This window comes from Anguilla anguilla, chromosome 17 (genome assembly GCF_013347855.1).
Source record: "Anguilla anguilla isolate fAngAng1 chromosome 17, fAngAng1.pri, whole genome shotgun sequence".
Taxonomy (NCBI): domain Eukaryota; kingdom Metazoa; phylum Chordata; class Actinopteri; order Anguilliformes; family Anguillidae; genus Anguilla; species Anguilla anguilla.
Window position 1 is genome coordinate 21,580,535 of NC_049217.1, and position 22,824 is coordinate 21,603,358.

A 22,824-nucleotide genomic window follows, 5' to 3' on the forward strand; every position below is an offset into this window, starting at 1 on the left:
ATACGGTATTCCGATTCAGACGCACCTCTAATAAAGAGTATCTCTCTCTGGTGCTTTGCCCCTACCTCTGTCTTTATCTCTTTCTCTCTCTCAGTTCAAGAATGCTTTATTGGCAGGACATATTACAATGTATATTACAAACATATTAAATTACAAAATGTATACTTTGAAGTAATAAACATTTAAGCAACAAGAGCAGTGGAGAGTAACAAAAAAATCTCTCTCTCTCTCTCTCTCGCTCTCGCTCTCGCTCCATCCCAGGTTTGGATTTTCCCCGGCTCTCTGCTCCTCTCTCTGCAGCCCACGGCTGCACAAACACTCCCCCTGCATCATGATAATCATTACAGTCAGACACAGAGCCTGTTCTGTGGGGCGCTGCTGATCAATTAGCCCTAATGTCTTTAATGATAATAATCCTGAACTGTAAAAGGCACACAAATAATTGTTTGCGGGGGGGAAAGGCTGAATTAAGCCAGCGCTATTTCAGATGGAATAGCAGGCTATGTGGTCTGAGGGTGCCGTGTGGATGTTTAAATGGAAAGAATTTTGTACATGTTTAGAATTTTTCAAAAAAAAAAACATTCACTGTTAATTTGACACATTTAAGATTTAAGTAAATGTTTAATATTTAGATTTCAGTTAATATTTATCCAAAAAAAAGTGAAATATTTAAAATACAAGTTTTTTGGAAGTATACCCTTTTTAAGAGCATTGCAGTCCTGGCACTGCAGTACTGTGCCTGGGAAGGATTTCTCTGTCTGTATGAGTTACAATCTCCACAGTGTAAGCAGGGGTAAAATGGTTCAGTTATGGCAGTGATTAATTTAATTGAGTTAAGTTCTTAAAGTGGAGTCTTAGATTTTAAAAATGAAAATGTCTTAGCGTATGATGTGAATCATAAACAATATCGGCCTTGCACGATTGAGCAGATTTTACCGTGCTTTGGCCCTGACCCTGCTCCTGTAGCTTATGATGTACATCGAGGTTTTCCTTACAGTGAAATACAATACTCACATGGGGAGGTTGTTTTTTCCACAGATCACAGGTGCTCTGTGATCACACGAAGACACATGAAATCATATAGAACATTTCCAGTCAGAATGTTTTTGTGGTGCCTGTGCTGGCTGAGGCTTGTTCTAAAAACAAGAGTACAAGCTCAATATCTAAGACCAATTTAAAGTGGGGGAAAAAATGGGAGATATAATTGAAGCCCCTTCTGGGGTGTAGTTGCACGTGTAGTTGCACAAGTTCTGTGCATTCTAAATTCTTACTTCCACGAGGGTGTGGCCAATTCAGGTGCGGCTGTTGCTCAGTGAGCTAGCTGGTTAGCTCGGTCGAGTGTTCTCAGGCTTTGCTTGTGAAAGAAGGCCGGCTGTCTCCGTGCTGCTCGGCCCTTTGACTGACGGCCGCAGTGCAGAACGCGCGCGATCGCGCGACGCAGCAGAGCACGAAAAACAGGAAGCAGTTTGGCCCCTCCCACCCCCCAGCCCAGGGACTGCATAATACTCTATTGATTGTAATGTATATATGGATCTATAGATGTATCCGGATCAGAAAGATCCTCCTGAATTCTTTTGCAGAGAAGGCAGGGGAGGGAGAGAGAGAGAGAGAGAGTTGGTGCAAATGTTCTAGCGCCTTCGTCGCTGCCTCCCCTGTGCCGCCATTGGCCTACTTACACCACAGAGAGGTTAGCAACAGTTTACAGCTTAGCGCCTCTCTGCTGGTCCTGCACTATCCTGCTCTCCTCTCTCAGGAAATAAGGTCATTTTGTTTTCCTCTGGGTTACAACTCCGGCAGTAACAAATAGCTCCCCAACGACACGTTCCATTTTCTCCAAACTGCGGTTTGGCATGAAGAAAACACAAAGAAAGTAAACCAGTGCTTTATTCGTCCCTTGACCTGCTTGCTCCCTTCCCCTCTGCCGAGTCTGCCCTGTTCATCTCTCCATTCCTCTCTCCTCTCCTTCCCTTCTTCCTCACTCATCCCTCACATCTTCACGTCTGTTTGCGTGGGCGGGCATTCTGTCATGACATTTCATTAAGGCCGCTTGATTCATGTCACACTCTCTCCTTGTCTCATTCATTTTCTCTCTCTCCCTCTCAGTTCCTCACTCTGCCTCTTTAAAAGTCTTGTTGCTGTCTGCAGGTGTGTTTGGTGAGAACAGTAACTGGGTTGGTTTGAAAAAAAAAAAAAATGTTTTAAAAGTCTTTCCATTCGGGCATTCAGTATCAGTCTGAACTCCTTTCCCTTCGTGTAAGTCTGACTTGCTCTCGCACAAACTTTCCCTCCCACGTGCAGTGCCATGGGAAGGCATTTGCCCCCTTCCCAGTTTCCTTGATTATTGCAAATTTGTCGTTCTGAGTGGTGTCAGATCTTTAGACAAAATGTAATAGACAAAGCAAACCTGAGTAAAAAAACACAGCACAATAAAAGAAGTTATCAAATTCCTATAACACCCGTGTGAAAAAGTAATTGCCCCATTAAACTTAATAACTGAGTTGCACCGCCTTTAACAGCAATAAATTCAACAAAACACTTCCTGTAATTTGATATCAGTTTTCCACGTCGCTGTGGGCGAATTTTAGTCAACTCTTCTTTGCAGAACTGCTTTAATTCCCTGGTTTTCAAGCATGAGCTGCTCATTTCAGGTCCTATGACATGCATCTCTATCGAGTTCAAGTATCAGCTGATATATTTCAACAACTTTTTTCCCTCATCGATTCTGGAATTTCCTTTGATTATGATGGCATAGTGTGCTTGTAGAAACCTTTCGGTGACTAATTCACTCTGATGGTAAGGTTCAACATGGGTGAGGTTTAGATTCAACAGGGCTGGCTGCAATCAAGCCTGACTGTGTTCAATCAGTTGAATCTAATTATCAGTTAAATTTGGTTCATTGATTGATTCAGTAACTAATGTGGCAATTACCTTTTCACATGGATGATATGGGTCTTTTATAACTTTGGAGAGGGGGAGTCTTGTGTGTTTTCACAGATGGGGAGGTTAGGCCCTGTCTGTGTGAGTTCTGTGCTGTGCAACCCTGCATTTGAGCTTTGAATAATTTCAGCTGTTTAAAAATGTATTGCGCCCAGATCCTGTCTGTGTGCACTGCACCAGAGCACAGACAAGCATCCTTCAACGTCCACCACACCCTTATCTGTAACTCCACTCTGCCCCACCTATCTCTCTCTAACTCCACTCTGCCCCACCTCTTTCTTTCTAACTCCACTCTGCCCCACCTCTCTCTCTCTAACACCACTCTGCCCCACCTCTCTCTCTCTAACACCACCCTGCCCCAGCTTTTGCTACCTCCCTCTCTCCCTATCTGATACTTTCAGACAGCACTCACTTATTCATGCTGAGAGATGCAGGCAGTTAGAAAGACACAGGCACAAATAGATGCACACACGTATGCACATCCATACGTATGAACACACAAAAACACACCTGCATGCACAGACACACAAACTTACACACACACACAGACACACAGAAATACCTTCCTATAATAACCTGGACCAAATACTGTTGGTTGCTTTGCTATTTTTGGTTTTTGTGCAATATTTCTTTGTATCATGCTGTTTTGGGAATATCCTTATTTGTACACAGTCATTGTACAACAAAGTCCTTTCTTGTCTGTGCTGATGCAGTTTAGTTAAGTGCAAACTTTATATGGTGGATGTGGTGCTTACATACACACACACACGGGCACACTCACACACATACACACTCGGTGGAAAAATAAGCCGTTTTCAGAGGGAGAGAAAAGGAGATGGAGAAAAGACTGATGTTTGGTTTCCCCTTGCTGGTAACTGCACAAACTAGTGTTTGCTGGATGCACACAGCCTGCTGCTTGGTTTCACTCGCGGTCCGCTGACTGCCCCTCCCAGGTGTGGCGGTCGCTGGAGAACTCTGACTTACGGCACACAGAGGCGTGAGCGAATGTAGGTCAGGGTGTGCATGGGCGCGGTGCCTCCGCTCGCTTTGGGAAGGGTCGAACTGCACACCTCCCCCCCTCACCACCAAGGGAGCCGGGACGCGACATACAGGGGTTACGCGTCTTCGTCATCACAGCCATGCCGAAATAACGGTCCCGGGTCGCGAAGGCCAGGCTGCGGAGTCTTAAACAGATCAAGGTTTAATAATGAGCACGGGGGGGGGCCCGTGTGCATCCACACAATGAATTATTCAGCTTTATGAATCATTGAGTCAAGAATTCATTTTAGGCTGCGCTGCAATTCAGGGGCGAATTCTCATGCTCTCCATCTTAAAAGGCCTAGACAAGTACTGGAGCGTGCACACACACACACACACACATGCACACACAATCTCACACAATCAAGTGCAAAAACACACAAATGCAAACATGTACTCAAGGAAGACACATGAACATACACAGTTAAATGCAAAGGTTAAAGTCCAAACTGTCAGCTTTAATTTAAGGGTGTTTTCATCCCAGTCAGGTGGTCCGTACACCCCTTAAAGCTGGCAGTTTGCACTTTAACCTCAGATTCACCGTCTTGTTTCAAATCCAGTGTGCTGGAGTGCAGAGCCCAAACGCCAAAAAAAAAATGGTGTCACTGTCCTAAGGCTTTGTCGTTTAACCGCAGATCCACACACGCATGCATACTCAAGTGCAGAAACATCCACCACACCACATCCAACTGCGCATGCAGATCTCACATTTACTGGTACATCCGCACACCGAGGGGAAACGCCGCACCCTAATCTTAGTGCTGCCGCCCAGGGGGTCGACAAGCCAACTGCCAGTCGACAAGCTGACTATCAGTCATCAAGTTTCTTCTTCTACATTTTTCCTTTTAACGTTAGCAAGTTGACATAGCCGTCTCAGTCCTTCCTGCCATGTTCAAAATAAGAGCCTTCAAAACGGCAATCTTTAAATTTGAAGGACAGCGGCGGGTTTGTGGAAAAATCCAGATATGTTGGTTTTTGTAGAAAGACATTAACCCTGTAAGCATGTTTTTCCCTTCATTTCCACCAGCTGTCGCTCCTGTGCCCCTCTCCCATTACGTCTGTCTACCCCCTTAAACTACAGGGGCTCGTTGTGCATGTCCTTGCACACTTCAGCCCATGGGTGGCAGCACTGAGCTCAGAGTGCGGCGTTTCCCCTCGATCGCAGGAGACCGGTCGCGTCCGCCGTTACGATGCTGCACCTCCGGTTTTTCGGATTCCCTCCGAAGACCCTCGGCGTGGGTTAATTCTGCCGGTGGAGACGGTGAGGGCGGCGAGCGGAGGCGATTCGGGGTCCTCCCGGGCTCTCCTGTGACATTCCCCCTCGCCCGTTCCTCCCGCCTGGCGGAGCCTCTGTGCTTTATATCACGCCCGCGCCCGACTGCAGCTCCGCGGCGCTGTCGTCCGTGGGGACGCGCGTGACACGGCTGTGTGACACTGTCACCGGTACAGCCTCGCGCCCATAGACACAGTTACGGTGAAGGCGATGCCAGCTGAAAACGGTCCCGTGCGTTTCACCCCTCCCCCTCCCCCTCCCCCTTCCTGTTTCCCCTTGAAGCTCAGCGGCCGCGATCCGCAGTAACGGACCCAGTGTGTGTGTGTCTGCCTGCCTGTGTGTGCGTTTTTGCGCAATAGTGTGGAGGTGCACTCGATCACCGCACCTCTCATTCACCTCTCTTTCTCTCTCTCTCTCCCCCTCTCTCCCTCTCTCTCTCTCTGTGCTCGGAAGCGCCGTATGGGAAGTGATGTAGACGGTAAACACTGCTGAATCATCGGCTTCCATTACAATTTAAAACCACTTCTCATTCTCTTTTTCACTCCCTTCCCCTTTCTCTCTCCTTCCTGTACCCCTCCCCCTCTCCACTCATCCTCCCCCCCCCCCCCCCCCACTCCCTCGCTGTGTCCCCCCTCTGCGTGAGACTAGTCTGATGTGCTTTAATAAGTCACAAGCGGACGGGGTTTCTGTTTGAAAGGGAAGCGGTTGGATTTCCTGCGGGGTTTTCTTGTGGATCCTCCCTGACTGACAGGGCTGCACATCAGGGTTTCATAGCTGGAAATCCAGGCGCACAGCAAGAGCACAGGGGCTGACCTGGCACCTCTACATTCACACACACACACACACACACACACACACCCACTCGCACGGTCACACGCACACACTTATGTAGGCACACACACACACACATGCACATACACGCTCACACACACGCATGCACGCACACACACACAAGCACTGTATAAAAGTTGCACTTGATAATTGTGAAATGAAGATTGTGCCTCTAGAGCAGCAGGGAGGAAATGATTCTGCAGCTGGAATATCTGTGAGTTCAGTGTGTTCTGTGTTGCTGGTGCTAAACCAGCAGCTCAGCTGAGCAGCACTCACCTATTTTCATTTTGTTCTGCTGGTTTTTGATGAGGCTTATTTTATTTTTTATACGGTGTTCTCGAACAGTAGCCAGCATCGGTCCCTTCTTCACATGAACACACACCTGCACGCGCACACACGCACCAACACCGTCACTGGTATCAAACACAGGAGCGGTTTAATTAGCCGGATGATCGAAACAGAAAGTGTGCGTGGGAGACCAGCTTTGGAGGATGTGTGTGAAGGAGAGGAAGAGGAGGTAGAGGAGGAGGAGGAGGAGGAAGTGCACTGGAGACGCCTCTTCCACCTGCGTGGCTCCTGCTGCCTGCGAACACACGTTTGTCACTCCACCCGTCTGAGCGGGTGCCTGGCCCTCCCCCACGCCGCGCACAGGTGCGCCGCACGGCCCCACCTGGGCCAGGAGGGCGGCGCTCTGACCTCAGCTGTGTGGACGGGCCGCAGGTGGAGGGGGAGGGGGAGGGGGAGAGAGGGGGCCGGCCCACGTTGCGCAGAGCGAGCGTGGTGGCAGTTTGGCGGAAAAGGAGGCTCTTGGGCTGCCCTCACCAGAACAGCTGCGGCTGCTGTGTTCTCTTTCAAGAGGGGGCCAGCCACCTGCATCTGCATGTCCACACAGCAGAAATGTTCAGTGTTAAGTGTTTAAAATAAGCTCTGGGAGAGAACAAATGGTCCCTATTAGACTCTGTTACAGTTGATTTTTACATTGAGTGTTTTTCAGTGTGCAGTCTTCTGTACAATTATAAAGGGAGTAACAGGACCTTCTCACAGGGGGCTGTTATTGGGGAGGGGGGGGGCAGGTTGTTTATGCCCAGCATTCATTGTGCCCATCTTCTGTCAGATGCCTCTTTAGAGCTTCCTGACCTGGTAATGACGTCCTTGCTCTCTGACAAACATCCTCTGGCACCCAAGCAAGCAAACAGCCAGGCTATATTCTGAAAAGTCTTTTTTCAAAATATATATTTTTTTCTTTTTTTGGATTGGTTCATTAAGGTCACTAAAGATAGTTGCTTTTAGAGATGTTAACAATCATCTAATATGACAGAGGTCCACCAACAAAAAAAACTGATTTGTTACATTGGGCTTGACAGACATGAAGGCAGTGCTTTGGAGAGTAGAGATCTCGAGACAAATGATAAGAAAGATTTCACAGATAAGATGACACGTGATTTCCATGTTAAGGATAAGATTTTACATGACTAATCAAAATAGTTTATTAAGTGTCGGGCGACAATGTGTGGACGGGGTACTGTCTTTCAGCACGCTGGACAGCTCCAGTTGACTGCAGGGGACGGGGGGGAGATGCGTGTGTTTTGCCCTCGGAAGGCGCCATTTCCTCACGTGTTTCCCTTTAGTATTTCTGTAACCGAAAGTGTGCAAATCCTAAAGTGCACCCCTACCTGAATTTTAAAGCAAAGGAATTCACTGGCTGATTTCATAACAAGTTCCTGATTTAAATCGTTTATAGTGTAAGTGATTAGGACTTCCAACATTTGTTTAGAGTGGGGATCAAACCCACGACTTAGGGCTAGTGGTGCAACAGGGATGAGGCTACATAATGTCAGAATAGTTAACCAAAGCTGTGCGACAACTTAGCGGTAGGAAAACGTGTAGAATAGATGTTCAAATATAAAATACGCCTAGCTATTCTTTGTTTTACTTTACCGGCCGGCTTATTTCTCCTGCATAATTTCAAGATGGGGAGTCTGGAACTCAGTGAAATTTGGCAGTGAGCACAGCATTAGTGGCAGCCAGGGCGAACTCACGCCTGAATGGGCCGCTTGCTCCGGTTTCGCGCTTCTTGAGAAATGCGTCCTGGCACTTGGGTGCAGGGCGCGCCTTGGATTCTGTGACTGCAGCCTACAGACGCGCTGGTCTCTGCGTGCACTGCCCGCGTACAGACCCGCGCCCCCCGGCCGTTGTTGCTCGACGCTAAACGCATCGAACGCGGTTGACCAGATATGTGTTGACCCAGATTGTAAGCGGCTATGGGGTAACTGAAGCCGGAATTTGCAACGCACAGCTGAAAACCAAACAGGACATCGAGAAGGTCTCAGTTGGCCGTAATGTAATCAAACAACCAACCCTATATACCGCCACAAAATAACCGCATTATACGGAAATAGTTTTGTTGTTGCTTTGATTCTGCCCTATCCTTATGCGACCTTTTATTTGGAGTTATTTGCGTTCGTATTTATTTCATGTAACTCTTAAGATGGTCTTCCTATAACGTTTCGGACAAGCCAAATTACAGCTGCACAGGACATTGGTCCTCTTGTGGATCGCTCTCGATCCTCTTTGTACTTTACCCTATACCAGGACAAGCCCTGCTCCTTTTCTGCAACGTAGAATAACCTGACCAAAACAAGCCATGTGCTCTTTCGCAGGCTGAATCGCAGTGACAAATTAGCTCATGAGGCATTCGAAGATGGGAGTTTAATTTCTAGTGCAATAAAACAAATACTGATTTGTAATAGCCTGCATCCTAATACTTATGCAGACGCAGGTTATGCTATAATACGCCAGAACAGCACAAGTATATGCTTCCTGGATAACAAAGTACTTTATTTTAACTTGTTATGATTGGATTGTTTCACCTTCATCCGTCCTTCTTCACACGGGGAAGGACATGCATAAGGACATACCAGAGTACAGCAGTCGACAGAAACAGCCTCGCTAATGATGTTCAAGTGCACATGGAACTTCTGCCCCTTACATTCTGAATAATCATGTCACCTTCCATTATGCCTTTTGGTGAGAATAATGCCATTCCGATTGCATTACTCGATCGCCCATATCAAGCAGAGTTAAACTGAGGTAGGTGTATTTGAGCTTCCACAGCGCAAAGGTGCATATGTTCATTCGGCTTCCCCTACACGCTGCTCTATCACTCTCAGGGGGCTGAAGGTATGGAAGTATGGCATTGATTGGCAGTCACTGTTATCAGATAGGCAAACACTGTTAAGGTCGTACAAACCCATTGGTTGTCAAGACAAACGTGAATCCTCCGATTCAATTCAGATTTATAGATTTAAACATCCGTCCCATCATCCGATTGGGTTAACGTTGAAGTGCACCGACAAAACACAATATTAGTGGGCACTGCACCCTTTCCTTCTCTTTGTACACTTTTAAAATGACAGTATAATACATACTATCAGATGCGATATTGTAAATCCAGGTCCGAAGACCTGCGGTCCTTGAGCCAATCGAGGAAACGGCGATTGAACAATTGCAGCTGCACTGCGTTCATGACCCGAAGGCGTTTCGCCCGCTGACATAATGATTTAGCACACAGCTTCCGTAAATACTAACGGTCGAAATCAGTTAAAGATTTATTCATAAAAATACACATTCTAATTTAACATTGCACATATCAAATGTGTTATTGCAGCATGTCTTGCCGTTGTCTCAAGCATTTTTGCAAGGGCTTCTGCCTCTACGGCAGTGATGGTCATGTACAAAGTAGAACATAATCGGAATTATTGCTGGGTCAAATTCTATTATGTTTTGCGACAATGTGGAGGTACATTTTAAACCTACAACCAAACACTGCGCTATACAAAGGAGGTGAAATAGAGAAAAGCACTTGGCCAATCGTAAATCAACCCGTTAATCTACAAAAGCATGTGTATTTTGTTTAAAGACCCAGACACAACTCACTGAGTTGCATTTTACCATAGTTATTGTATATGAAGTATATAATAATAACATATGAGGTATATGATGAAACGAGCCATTTAGGTGGGGTGTGGCCAGTGGAATTGGACTAATACACATGGGTGTTAAATAATCACTGCAAAAATTCGATTCGTCTTCAGAATATATGCAGGCTAAATCGTTGAACGTGAAACCGGAGCTCACTGGTGTAAGGTTCAGCGATTCCATCGAACTGCGGAAACGTGACAGGTTCCACTGCCTTTTCCCCCAGCACTGTAAATGAACAGTTGATATAGACGTAGGATATGAAAATCCTCAAACAATTAGATGTTTGTAAACCGATCATGTAGGAGCCGGGAAGATTTCGTCCTTTAATTTTGAAATGTCCGCTGCTAAGAATAGTCCCTCGCTCTCCACACTCAGCCCCCCCCCCACCCCCCCTCTCGAGACGCGCCTTCACGTCAGCGTGCGGTGCTGCCCTACAGCCCAAGTTTCACGTGCCAGCACTAACCGTGGGGGGATCGCATATTGTTCTGAGGAGAAACTGTTCATAATTACATGTGTACTGACGCAATAACCAAAAACATAAAAAATAAAATAAAATACCGTTACTGTAGAACTGAGGACCTCCTCCGCAACCCCGCGAGTCTGCGCAGGTATGCAGACTGTAGCACTGTTGCGGTATATGCGTGCGGATCGCTCATAGAGGTTTTAAACGTGCTATTTATGATTGATCCGTACAAAATAAATAAGAAAATAGGGGGGGGGAAGGACTGGGCTTGGTTTGACGGTGTTGGCTCCTGGCGGAAGGAGAGCGCCGTGAGCCCCTTGTAGGAGTTGGAAAGGCAGAACGCGGGTAAGCGAATCAGTGGGGGTGGTGTGCGTCATGTGCTGTGCTGCAAGGGCTGGCCAGAGATTTGGGGACGGCGCTCCAGCAGCGTTAAATTGATCAGATGCTCATTATAGCTGAACCTGCCAGCCGATCGGAGGCTCTCGCGCTCTCTCACTTTCCTGTTTTGTTTCACGGGCTGATTTCCAAAGCGAAGCGCCCCCTCCCCCTCCCCCCCTCCCCCAGGGGCGCTGGACTGCACTCCGCAAGGCCAGGTAAAGGGAAGCGGGTACGGCTGGACAGGACAGCGGGCTTCGCGAGCGAGGGACTCTGCGGGGCGGGGATGGTTTGCGGCACCTCTACTGCGCCTAGCCTGGTGGCTGAGAACACGAGAAGCTGTGAAAGATTCAAGTCGTTTCTGCCGTCCGCTCAGGATTAATGATGCTTCGATCCGTGTTCGTATATCCCCTCGTCGGATTTTATCACACCTGGATTTTTCTTCTAACGCTGGAGTGCAGATGATGATTGTGGCAATAAGGAGGTCATCGTATTTTTTTGAAAATAAATCAGATTTACACATCCATGTACAATGATATACATACGCCCATATTGAAAAACCGACGATTTTTAAAGGAGCAAAAGATCAAACGTAATCAACGAACATCAACAAATGTCACAGAAATTCTTACGTCGGAAAGCCTGGCTGTCTGAGTTTGTGTATAAAACAAATGTGTGGCGGCGGACGGCGGCATATAGCAGTACTGTATCAAACATTGCGGATGCTACAAAATAAATAAATAAACATTTGCCTTTTATAAATCTTAAAAAATGAGAGCCAGTGGAAACACGGACAACATGCCCAGCTGAAAAAAACGCAATCGATTTTTTCCCATTTCCTTTATTTTGATTATTTTATTTATTTGATCAACGGCATCATTGTTGCAAGTTATGTAGTTACGATGATTATTATTTGAACCATCGCAAAGCGTAAGTGGAGCCCGACCTCGCTAATTAAGAGGAATTCATTTTTTGGAAATATGAAGGTGGAACGCCTTTTGAACAGATAAATCGCTTATATTAATTTATTTTTGGAATATGTTTATGTTGTGGTTTTGTTTTTGGCATAAAATCTGACGAAGGACTGTTTTACACTATCCGTCGGAAGACCGACCGGCCAGCCAGCCAGCCGAGAACACGCTTCATTTTTCACACCGATACTTTTCAATTTATATAAATACACAGCGGTGTACTCAATGGGCGTCAGTCGTTCTTTCTTTTTTTACAAAACGACTTCGCTATGACGATATAGAAGAATAAAACAGTTGTATGCTTATTAAGTCCTGAGGCAGATGGGGTGTAATGTGGTGTGGTTGTACTGAGAATTCGCCTCCTGCTCTGCTTCGTAACGACTGGCGTTTGGTGTCTGTAGAATGGCGCGGTTTGGAGACGAGGTACCGTCCAGGTATGGCGGGGGGCCCGGCCCGGGGGGCCCCGGTCGCGGCGGCAGCAGGCAGGGTGGCCCGCCGGGAGCCCAGAGGATGTACAAGCAGTCGATGGCCCAGCGAGCCAGAACCATGGCCTTGTACAACCCCATACCGGTGCGGCAGAACTGCTTAACAGTCAACCGGTCCTTGTTCATCTTCAGCGAGGACAACTTCGTGAGAAAATACGCCAAAAAGATCACCGAATGGCCATATCCTTTTGAATCCAAATGCAAAGCATGCGGTTCCGGAGCCAAGGTACTGTACTGATCTGTGGCAAGTGTATATGCAGATAGCATGCTATTAATAACGGGAGTGTGTGTGGTGTGGAGGGGGGTACACCTGAGTGTGCTTCTGGGATATTAATGCTGTTTCTAGGCCGTTGATGAATTCATTATTAGCGTGTACATGTGAGATTAATGTATAACAAGCAATACGATAAACTACGTTTGACAGGGCTGTTTTTATTATTTTTATTGTTATTATTATTATTATTATTATTATATTGATGACGGTGATACCGAGCTACCGATGAAACCGCAAGGAACAGCATTGTCGCAGGCTCTACGTGTGACTTTGGTTTGTGAGGTGCGAGAATGTGAATAAAATACGCTAGAGGCATTTTATAATGTAATTTAGTTTGGGTACATTTAATTGTGGGCTCAGTAGGCTTAACGTTTTTTCATAGTGGCTTCCATAATAATAATACAAATAATAATAACAATAAATAATAATACATATTATTATTCATTTGTTGTTGGCCATAGTTAGCCTTCTTGAAATCCTGATCTTTTTGGTGCTTTCGTTGACCCTTTTACAGGACTGTATTAATTTACTGATATTTGCGTGAATTTATGTCAATCTGTGCGTTTTTGTGTGCGCGCGCGCGTGTGAGATAGAGGGATGCATGTTACGCGTATGTACAGAGGAATAGCGTCGCTCTGCGCGAATAGCAGCTGCTTTGTCAGGGAGGCAGTATGTCGGCGCTGCGTTACTGATTGCTGATGTCAGCATGTGCAGCCTGAGGTCCATACGTGAGATGGACAGGGGAGGGAGGAGTGGGAGGCAAGTACCATTTCTCTCCCATGGTTCTGAGGGGTACAGAAGCAGGCGTGTACCGGACAGGTCTCCCCGCGTTCGGAATATATTATATTGTAAAGGGGGGAGGGGGGTTGAAGGATGCGAAAGCTTTTTGCCATTGTTTGTTCTAAATAATTAAACGGTTGTGTGTGTGCATGCACATGTACTAGTGTGTGTTCATCGGTGTCCCTTTGACATAAAACAGTGATGATTGAGTTACTAAGTATTTTTTTTTTAAAATTAAATGGTTGACTGGAGGGTTCTGAAAGGGCAGTGAAATAATTGTACTGCTAATTAAAAATGAAAGCTCATCAGTGGAATGGCATACTTATGTAGAACTGCATGCTTGTACGTGTGGCTATAATTGTAATAGCGTGTAATTGCGCGTTTGTATGTTTGTGTGTGTGTGTGTCCGTGTGCATGCACACACTACGCTCGCTAATCAGGCAGAGCTGAGAATGTTTGCTGTCTGAGCTGCTCTTTGGTTCCGAACTCAGGACTCGATTTCACGAAGTGGTCAGGCCCTCAGGTGTCATGTGAGGGAAGATGGCGTGAGCAGTCCCCATTTTCAGGCCACACCTCAGAACTGGGCCACCCTTTACTGGCTGGACATTTTCACCAGCCCGTCACACGCAGGTGTCCTGACCCCGGTGCCCTTGTGCATTCTGGGATATTTAGAGGGCGGAGGCTGTTCTGCGTCACGCGTGCCGTTCCCCCCCCCGCCTCCCCCCCCATCGGCGGTAAAACGTGCGGTCCGCCGCGACGGTTCCATGACACGTTATTGGGCGTACGCAGATCAGGCGTCACAGTGCCCCCTCTCCCGTTCCGTCCCCTCACTCCAAGCACTGGCCTGCAGAAGGACGCTGTCCTTCCCCATCCCCCATGGAGACGCTCTTGCGCGAGGCCCTGAGGGATTATACATCCACCAGCCTCCTGCTGGGCCCACTCACCTCTCCTCCCCGTCCAGATGGTCCAGACCCCACCGGTGCTGGAATGGCAGACTGTGCCTTTGCCTGGCAGCAGGGCTTCCTAATCTTCTCCCTCTCTTACCTCAGACCCCACCGCACCCCCTCGCTGCCTGTGTGTGTCTCCTTCTGGATGCAGTGTGTTATTTATATCAGCCAGGGTGCAGTGCATTCTCTCTCTCTTTGTGTATCTTTCTGTCTTTTCTCCTGTTTTTTCCTCTTGTCTCTAATTCGCTCCTTTCACCCTCTCTTAAATAAAGATAACCACCATACCATCCTTTTTGCATACTTCCACCTGCCACCTTTCTCTCTCTCTTTCTCTCTTCCCTTCTTCCTGCTCAGCCTGATCTCTGGGTGATGGTAGAAATTGACCTTTACTCTTCTTCTTTGCATCCTTCTCATTTTTCTCCAACTCATCAGAACTGGTAGTGAAATGCATTTTTTAACATCAACCGTTTGATATTATGATCAAATAATCAAGATTTTACAAGAGTTGCCTCCAGGATAGATGTGAGAGATACCAGACCTTGGAAACCTTCCAGGTTTACTCTCCATGCCCAAAGAGCAGGAAGGGTATGTGGATGTTCTTTAAAATGATGCTCTATATAACCACAGGATTATGTGCTCTTGGATTATTCAGGCATTTTGGAAGTGCTTTTAGACATATCCACAACAGCATATACATTACCCCTGTGTTCTAGTACAGTTGTCTCCAGTGACATTTGCCTGCTAATAAAAGGGCATTCTGATAGAGAAGGAGGATCAGATGGTGGAATATCGGCCCAAGGCCACGTTTCTCCGTCATTATGTAATGCAGCCGCCATTAGTCGAGAAAAGATGAATTAGGAGGTAGGAAAAGCTGGAGGTGAGGCTCAAATAGGCCAAAACCAAACAGACCCAAGTGTTTGAGTCAGACATCATTCTCCATTCCCACTCGGGCCTGGAGGCATTGCTGCCGCTCCTCCCCCCACCCCCCCCCCACCCCCCACTCCTCACTCGTGGGGCTGATTTCACTCCATGTCCCAGGACCAGCCATAGTTGTAACCACGCAAGAGGTCCCCTAGTACGGTGGCCTCTGATGGACACAGTGTCATGGGGTCATATTACTGGGGAATTAATGACTGGCTTCCAAATAACCCAAGCGTTTTCCCATATTGCAAGAGGCTGTATGCAGCAGAAATATAGCCTCGTTACTTTTTGATTTAGCCTGTATTTCAGTAATGCCTGCACCAGAATGGCGACATATAATAATACTCATGCTGCACCCTGGAACACATGGCAATGTCTTTCAGTAGCTTTGTCCTTCTGGAAGCATTCCATTGCAGTGAACGTGATTTCTACTTCATCTCTAACCTTTCTCATGCCCATGCTTCTCATGTTCACATGGCAGCAGTGTAGGATAATCAGTAAGGAACTGCGGTCTTGTAACCTGAGGGACGCAGGTTTGTTTCCCAGGTAGGGCACTGCCGTTGTACCCTTGAGCAAGGTGCTTAACCGGCATTGTTTCAGTATATATCCAGCTGTGTAAATGGATGCAGTGTAAATGCTGTGTGAAATGTTGTGTGAAATGTCGCTCAGGATAAGCGCGTCTGCTAAATGCCTGTAATGTAATGTTAATACCACAAGATTTTGCCAATGTGTTGAATGTAGCGGTTAGAATAGTGTTTTTGAGTCATGTGATCAAGTATGTTAAAAAATACTGCGATGCTTTCTGTCAGTCGCAAACACGTCCTGTCTTAAGTGCATTGGAGTTTGCAGGAATTTGCAGTCTCTTGGTGCCATTGCTGAAGTTTTTGTGTTTACAGTACATGAGATGGTGGATACTGGGCTTTACATCAAATTCTCTATCCATGCTTTATCGAACCTGTAGTCCCATCACCAAATTTCTTAGCTGGGCCATGAATAAATTTACGGATAAGTACTGTAGCTTCTCTTTAAGTGGTTTCTCACAGATGTTAATCTCAGCAGGATATATTTGAAGTAATACTCTTATGGCCTGATTCACTAAGACCTTTAGCATGTCCTAAACCTTTAAGCATAATAACACAACCAATGATAGGTGCATAGCAAATATCACGACCAATATTGGGACATGTTATTGGTTTTCCATGTGGTAAAATGCTAAAAACCTTAGTAAATCAGGCCCTTGGTTTTGAATGCGTTTAGGCATTTAAACCTCATATGTTAATGCTTCAGCCATTTTGGCACGGGTGGATGTGTTTTTGGAACACCTTGTTCTTGCATATAACCATCGTGTGTAAAGATTCATCAGTATACATTTCGGCAAAGCCATGTCTGAAGGCTCATTGTTGGCTTTTTTCTTTCCATGTTATACCATGCCTTTTGCACCTACCATAAAAATGATTGAGAATATAGCTATATCAACAACATCTGTGGGACTGGTTAAGAATAATTTCAACCTTTCTGTATTTAAGTAGAATGACTTTATGCATCATAACTTGGGCATTTACATTATCAGATTTGTAAGGGTATACTGTATATGTGTAGACTGAATCTGTATAAGATCTGACACAGAGCTCATGCAAGCTTTCTGTTGAAGTGTGTTAAGCTTTCATGTCTAAAAAAAACATTAACCCTGAGAAAAAGTGCTTGGTTGGTAATATACAGCAAAGGTATATCGTGCCTGTGATGGCCAGTATATGCTTGGTCTCTCCAATGGCTCTTGTAACCAAATGACCCTACATTCAGGATATGGAGAGTGATGTTCATGTGGCATCCCAGGATTATGCTAGTCCGAAGTCAAAGGCTAACCCGCAAAAAACAGACACACAAATAATTGGAACAATTGTAGAGATTTCAACTGTATTCTTCATCGGCATTAAGTAACAAAATGAAAGCAAGATTGGGAAACGATTCCTTTGGATGCAGGTAGATGGGTCCTAACTTTTAAGAGCACGTATTTTAAAATGAAATGACACAAGGGAGCAGTGAAGAAGGTGGTGAGGTGGAAGTCGTTCAGACACAACGGGCTTTATTCTCAACACATGGATCTGATCAGATCAGATTATTAGCTGTGCTTATGCACATTTCCACAACCATATCGGCATTAATCATTTTTTTGTTATCTGAATTTGTTTTGAGGTACGATCAAAATCTACGTATTTGGAAAAGCATGATGGCATATATGCACAAGATGTTTCTATTTACTGTAGAATGCTTTTTTATTTATGCAAAGACTTAAGTAGTTGCAGACCTCATATTGACAACAAAATGTTTATCAATGCAATTATATTAATATTATAATATGGTATATTAACATTAAATAAGCTATTGATTTTAACAAGGCTACATTAATTAACCTTTCTGAGTAACCTCAAATCCTTTTCACAATGTTTTATTCTAAATTTTTATTTCAATTCCACTTCCAATTTCATCAGTTTTAAGAGGGGGTTTCCTAGTTTTAGTTTAGTTTTTTTTTAAGTACATTATTTGTATTTATTTAGTTTAGTTTTATTATTTTTATTTTGGTTTATGTTGTTTTTAATTTTGTTGGATTATTTGGGCCATCTTGCCTTGGCTAGAGAGTGCCTGCAACTGCATTTGATTGGCTGCTGTTTGCACAAGGCCCTGAAGTCGGCATGCCATTTATGGGGTTGCCAAGGCGTTTCCTTATGCTAATCAACCTGAACCGGCTTGTGGACACAATTACCGAGCAATTGTCATTTATCATGTGATTCAGCTGGGATGTGCTTAAATTTTTACAAACAAAAGTAAGAAGATTTTAAGAAACGTTTTGTGAATGAGGCCCAATGAGTGATTGAGAATGATATTTGTCAGGGTTGTGTCCTTTGGCTGATGAGTGTGTCCTGTCGTTGGTGGTATGTCCTCTGGTTGATGGGTGTGTCTTGTGGCTGATGGATGTGTCCTGTGGTTTGTGGATGTGTCTTGTCGTTTATGGGTGTCTCCTGTGGTTAGAGGTGCATCCTGTGGTTGATTGGTATGCCCTGTGGTATGTGGGTACGTCCTGTGTTTGATGGGTGTCTCCTGTGGTTTATGGGTGTGTCCTGTGGATTAAGGTGTACCCTGTGGTTGATGGGTGTGTCTTGTGGTTGATGGTGTGTCCTGTGGTTTGTGGGTGTGTCCTTGGGTTTGTGGGTGTGTCCTGTGTTGCTGGATGTATCCTGTGGTTGATGGGTGTGTTCTGTAGTTTGTGGGTGTGTCCTAGGGTTGATGGTGTGTCCTGTGGCTGATGGGTGTGTTCTGTAGTTTGTGGGAGTGTCCTGTGGTTGATGAGTGTGTCCTATGGTGGCCGTGTGCGTTGTGTTGATGCCGTTTAGGTTGACACAGGTCACAGGAATACTATCTGTTTCCACACACCCATGCTTTTTTTCTCAGGATGTGAGTAACACTTTGTGTTTGTTGCCACAGTTGGTGCGTCATTGATGCTTGATCTCACTTTGTTCAGTCAGTTTATCCTCTGTGGCTCCTTAACTTTTACTGTTTTTAGCAGTATTTCCTTTGTTGATTTAGTTACCAGCAAGCTGGTGATGGTCTATAAGGAATAAAAAATAGGTTGCTGAAAATAAAAGAAAAACTGAACACCCCCCCCCCCTTCCAGAATTATAGCCATTTGAGTGGCAAAGGGGACAGCCTCGGATCACACTGTCTATAAGATGTAAATGTAAATAACTACTTATTTTTCTCCTCAATAAGTACTTATTTAGAGTGCTGGCCACATAGAAAAAAGCTTTGCTTTCAAAGACTTAATTCAGTTCTCCGTTGCACTCTGACTTGTTTTTTTGTTTTCGCCCACATCCAGGTTAAAAGCGACTAACGCTGTACCTTCAAATATCAGAGCATAATCATAAGTACCTTCACCAACGCAAAAACAGAAAAGAAGTGCCCACCTCACCTCTTTCTTTCTCCGGCGGAGCACCAAAGCGCCGGATGAGCAGGGTGCTGACAGACGCAGAGTCTTTTAGCGCGTGCTGTCGTTTCAAAATGACCGCCACGTCATCACTGTAGCTGCTCGCCTCCGATCACAATCATAATCTCAGGTCTTCTTACACAGCAGGTTTTTTAAAATTTTATTTCACAGAATAAATTAACCCTGTAAAAATAAGGGAAAAAAACCCTGAAAGTTCTGCTACTGCATGTTAAAGGCTACATGTTCCCCAGTGTCTGTGTGCATTTTATTGTTGTTTATTTTAAAGCATCTTTTTCCTAATGTGAAATTGGCCAATCAGATGAGTAGACAGCAAACAGCAGTGTATGCCTTATGAAACATGAGCTGAGCTGCGCAGTCGCTCTGTAGTCCACTAGCTGGGCTGTGCAGTCACTCTGCAGCCCCCAGCTGAGCTGCGCAGTCACTCAGCAGCCCCTGGCTGAGCTGCGCAGTCACTCTGCAGTCCACCAGCAGAGCTGTGCAGTCACTCTCCAGTCCCCCAGCTGAGCTGCGCAGTCACTCTGCAGTCCACCAGTTGAGCTGCGCAGTCACTCTGCAGTCCCCCAGCTGAGCTGCGCAGTCACTCTGCAGTCCACCAGCTGAGCTGTGCAGTCACTCTGCAGTCCCCCAGCTGAGCTGCGCAGTCCCTCTGTAGTCCACCAGTTGTGCAGTCATTTTGTTTTCTGATAACCCATTTGTTTGATATATTTTTGCAATTTGACTGACAGCTTCCTCTTTATCGCATAGCTATACATGGGAAATTCACTGCTTTGGGGAGGGTGTTTTTTGAGTGAGAGTGACCCATTCTGCACCCGTACATACATGAAAAAAACGTGCGTACATGAAGTAAAAGGTTTTCCTACCTTAGAGAAGGGAAATGTGTGTTTTTTTTAAATGAATGTAAAGGATATTAAATTTAAATTTAAAGTATTGAAGTACTTATTTAGCCTCTTTCACCAAGATATCCATAGGACAGAAGTTCACGAAAGAGTACCTGGGCAATTTCAGTTAACTGGACACATACAGTATATTTCTTTTAAATAAAATTAGGTTATATACTCAAATCCCATTAATGACATACTTTAGATAAAATAAACGTGTGGCATACTCATCCTAGGTGATATTGCTGTGATTATTATATTGTATATTTTATTATGCTAAACAGCTTCTTGTCTCCTACAGATCCACAATGCTGGCTTGTTTAATTAGCGGCTGCACAGCCGCCTGTATTGGGTGTTGGGCAGAGGTGTCAAACATTAGCCGTTTTATTTAAGTGGGTGTCCGAAGCTACAGGACAGTCATTTTATGAGGGGGCCTCATGACAAGAAAGTTTCCCCGATACAAGGCACCTGAGTGACTGGGGGAGAGACGAATGGTTTGGAATGAATCTTCTCTTTCGTTTAGACGGAACAGGGATCTGAATGGGATTCATCGTTTTTTTTTCTCTTGCGTCGTTCTTTCCTTCACGCAGTGGAAGGACCATCACAGTCCCCGTTTTCTCTGAACATGGCCGCTGCACCAGGAAGGAGCACGGTCCGATGAGCAGTCTTTCCGTCACACAGCCGGCAAGGCGGTATATATCCTAATTCCTTTAGGCTAAATAAACCGGCAGGTTGCGTTCCTTCGGTCGTGTGAAGTCTGGAGTCTCTGGACCAGCTGAGTGAGGACGTTCTCCTGCACTAGGGCTAATGCAGCCGTGTGCCGTCAGACATTGCAGTCCTTTTTTATGGTGGCAACGCGTGTGTTTGTGTGTGTGCGTGTGTGTCCGCATGTATGCGTGAGCTCCAAGTGTGTGTATGTGCGTGTCAGAGAAATCAAAGTATGAGAGTGTAAGAGAGGGATGCTAGAATGAGAGGGAGGGAGAGAGAGAGAGAGAGATGTTGTAAGCAGTCCCAGTGTTTTTCCTTGTGTGGAGTCAGTGATCTACATTCAATCTGCAGAATGTAAATAATTCATTGGCCTTTCTCTAGCTAGATACTGTCTGCTGATAGCCGAAGTGGCTGTGGTTCCACACTGCCGCGTGTCCCAGCGGCGGGTGACTGTCCGCCCTCGCTGAGGGGTCGGGGGGGGGGGGGCGGGGGGCGCTTTTAAGAAACTGAAGATTCTCCCACACACAAACCTCCCTCCCCCTCCTCCCCTCCCTCCCTCGACTCCACTCCAGCCCTCTCTCCTAGTCCAGTGGCGCGTGTCGCCTGGGTTCTACTGCTCTCCTCCTCCTTCTCTTAGATCCTTAGATCCACGGCCCAAATTGCACTAAAGAGCGCCTTCCCGAAAGTGCTCTTTTTCTTTCCTCTGTCCTCTCCTCCCTTCCCCTGACTGCGCCTGACGTCGAAAACCTGCCATCCGTCTGCCGCACGCACGCCGCCCGGCGTCATTCCACCATGACGCGCTCAGCTAATCTTGCCGCCGGATTGGGGGGGTGGGGAGAGAAGAGAGGTCGTGATGTAAATTATCCATACGCTTACAAAATCCAGCTGGGTCAGCAAAAACCCGGCACGAGTTTGAGCTGGTTAGGCAGAGCCCTGCTGTAAACGGTGCCTTCTGCTGTGGGGATGCTCTGTGAGGCCTGTTAAAGTGTGGGGGTAGGAATGGACTGGGGGGGGGTAGTATGGGCGTTCGGGTGTGGACATGGGATATGAACTCCCTCACGCATCACACCCACACCCACCCCCTCCATCCCTCTTTCTCTCTGTCACTCTCTCACGATTTCAGTTTCAGCCTTGCTTCTTTTTTTTTCTTGGCCTGGCACATTGTACAATGAATAGTGCCAACAGCTTATATGGTTAATTTTTATGACAAAACAAATTAGCAATTGAAATAAAGAAAACAATAATCATACCAATACCAAGCTTATCCATCCTCTGCGTACTTCCCACTTGCCCCCTGCTCTCTCTCCCTCTCTCTCCCTCCCTCACTTTCTCTGTCTCTCTCTCTCTCTCTCTCTCTCTCTCTCTCTCCCTCTCTGTCTGTCTCTCTCTCTCTCTTCCTTCCCTGCACACTCACTCTGCAGAGGTAGCAGGCCTCCACACTGCATGCCTGGTTATAAATCATTTAACATTGAGCTCTAAGGAGAGGAGAGCAGCTCAGAGCACATCTTGGCATTCCAACATAGGAGGACTTGAAGTCACAGGCTTTAGACCCTGGGAGGTGCATTCGCACCCTCCTGACAATGTAGCCATTTAAGTCCATTTTTAACCTGAGGTGAAGGGATTGCTGTGTGGCTTGTCCCATTAAGGCGCTGTTCTAGTGCAGGGATGGACACCAACATCTGGTGTTGAATCCAGAGCCTGCCAGCGCTGACTGGCTGGCACCCAGCTGGGCAACGCATGATTGAAAGCATCCCATCGCAGGGCAACGCTGCAGCCAATCAGCTGGGATGATGATGTCTCGTTCTCTTTCATAGTGAGATTACGTGTTCATTCTTGAAAATTGGAAACTCGCTTATATGACAACAAGGAAAGTTGTATGGTGTAGAAGTCTGGTTGCAGTGAGATGTGTACCCCCATTCCGTGAGTCCCTGCGACCAGTAAGTTCTGGAAAGTTCTGTCAGT

At 46.1% G+C, this 22,824-nt stretch overlaps 1 protein-coding gene across 24 annotated transcripts in view; it reads left to right on the forward strand.

Annotated features, from left to right (window-relative positions):
• The first annotated feature begins 10,774 nt into the window (after window positions 1–10,774).
• LOC118216561 (voltage-dependent P/Q-type calcium channel subunit alpha-1A-like) overlaps window positions 10,775–22,824 on the forward strand; it is a 111,235-nt gene continuing 99,185 nt past the window's right edge. For 11 of the 24 annotated variants that reach the window (XM_035397845.1, XM_035397859.1, XM_035397841.1 and 8 more), the window contains exon 1: window positions 10,777–12,534. In XM_035397845.1, the coding sequence (XP_035253736.1) occupies window positions 12,272–12,534 (263 nt within the window). In that variant the 5' untranslated portion in view covers window positions 10,777–12,271. Of the gene's footprint in view, window positions 12,535–22,824 lie in introns of all 24 variants that reach the window. The other 13 variants (XM_035397838.1, XM_035397848.1, XM_035397851.1 and 10 more) reach the window with 5 other exon arrangements.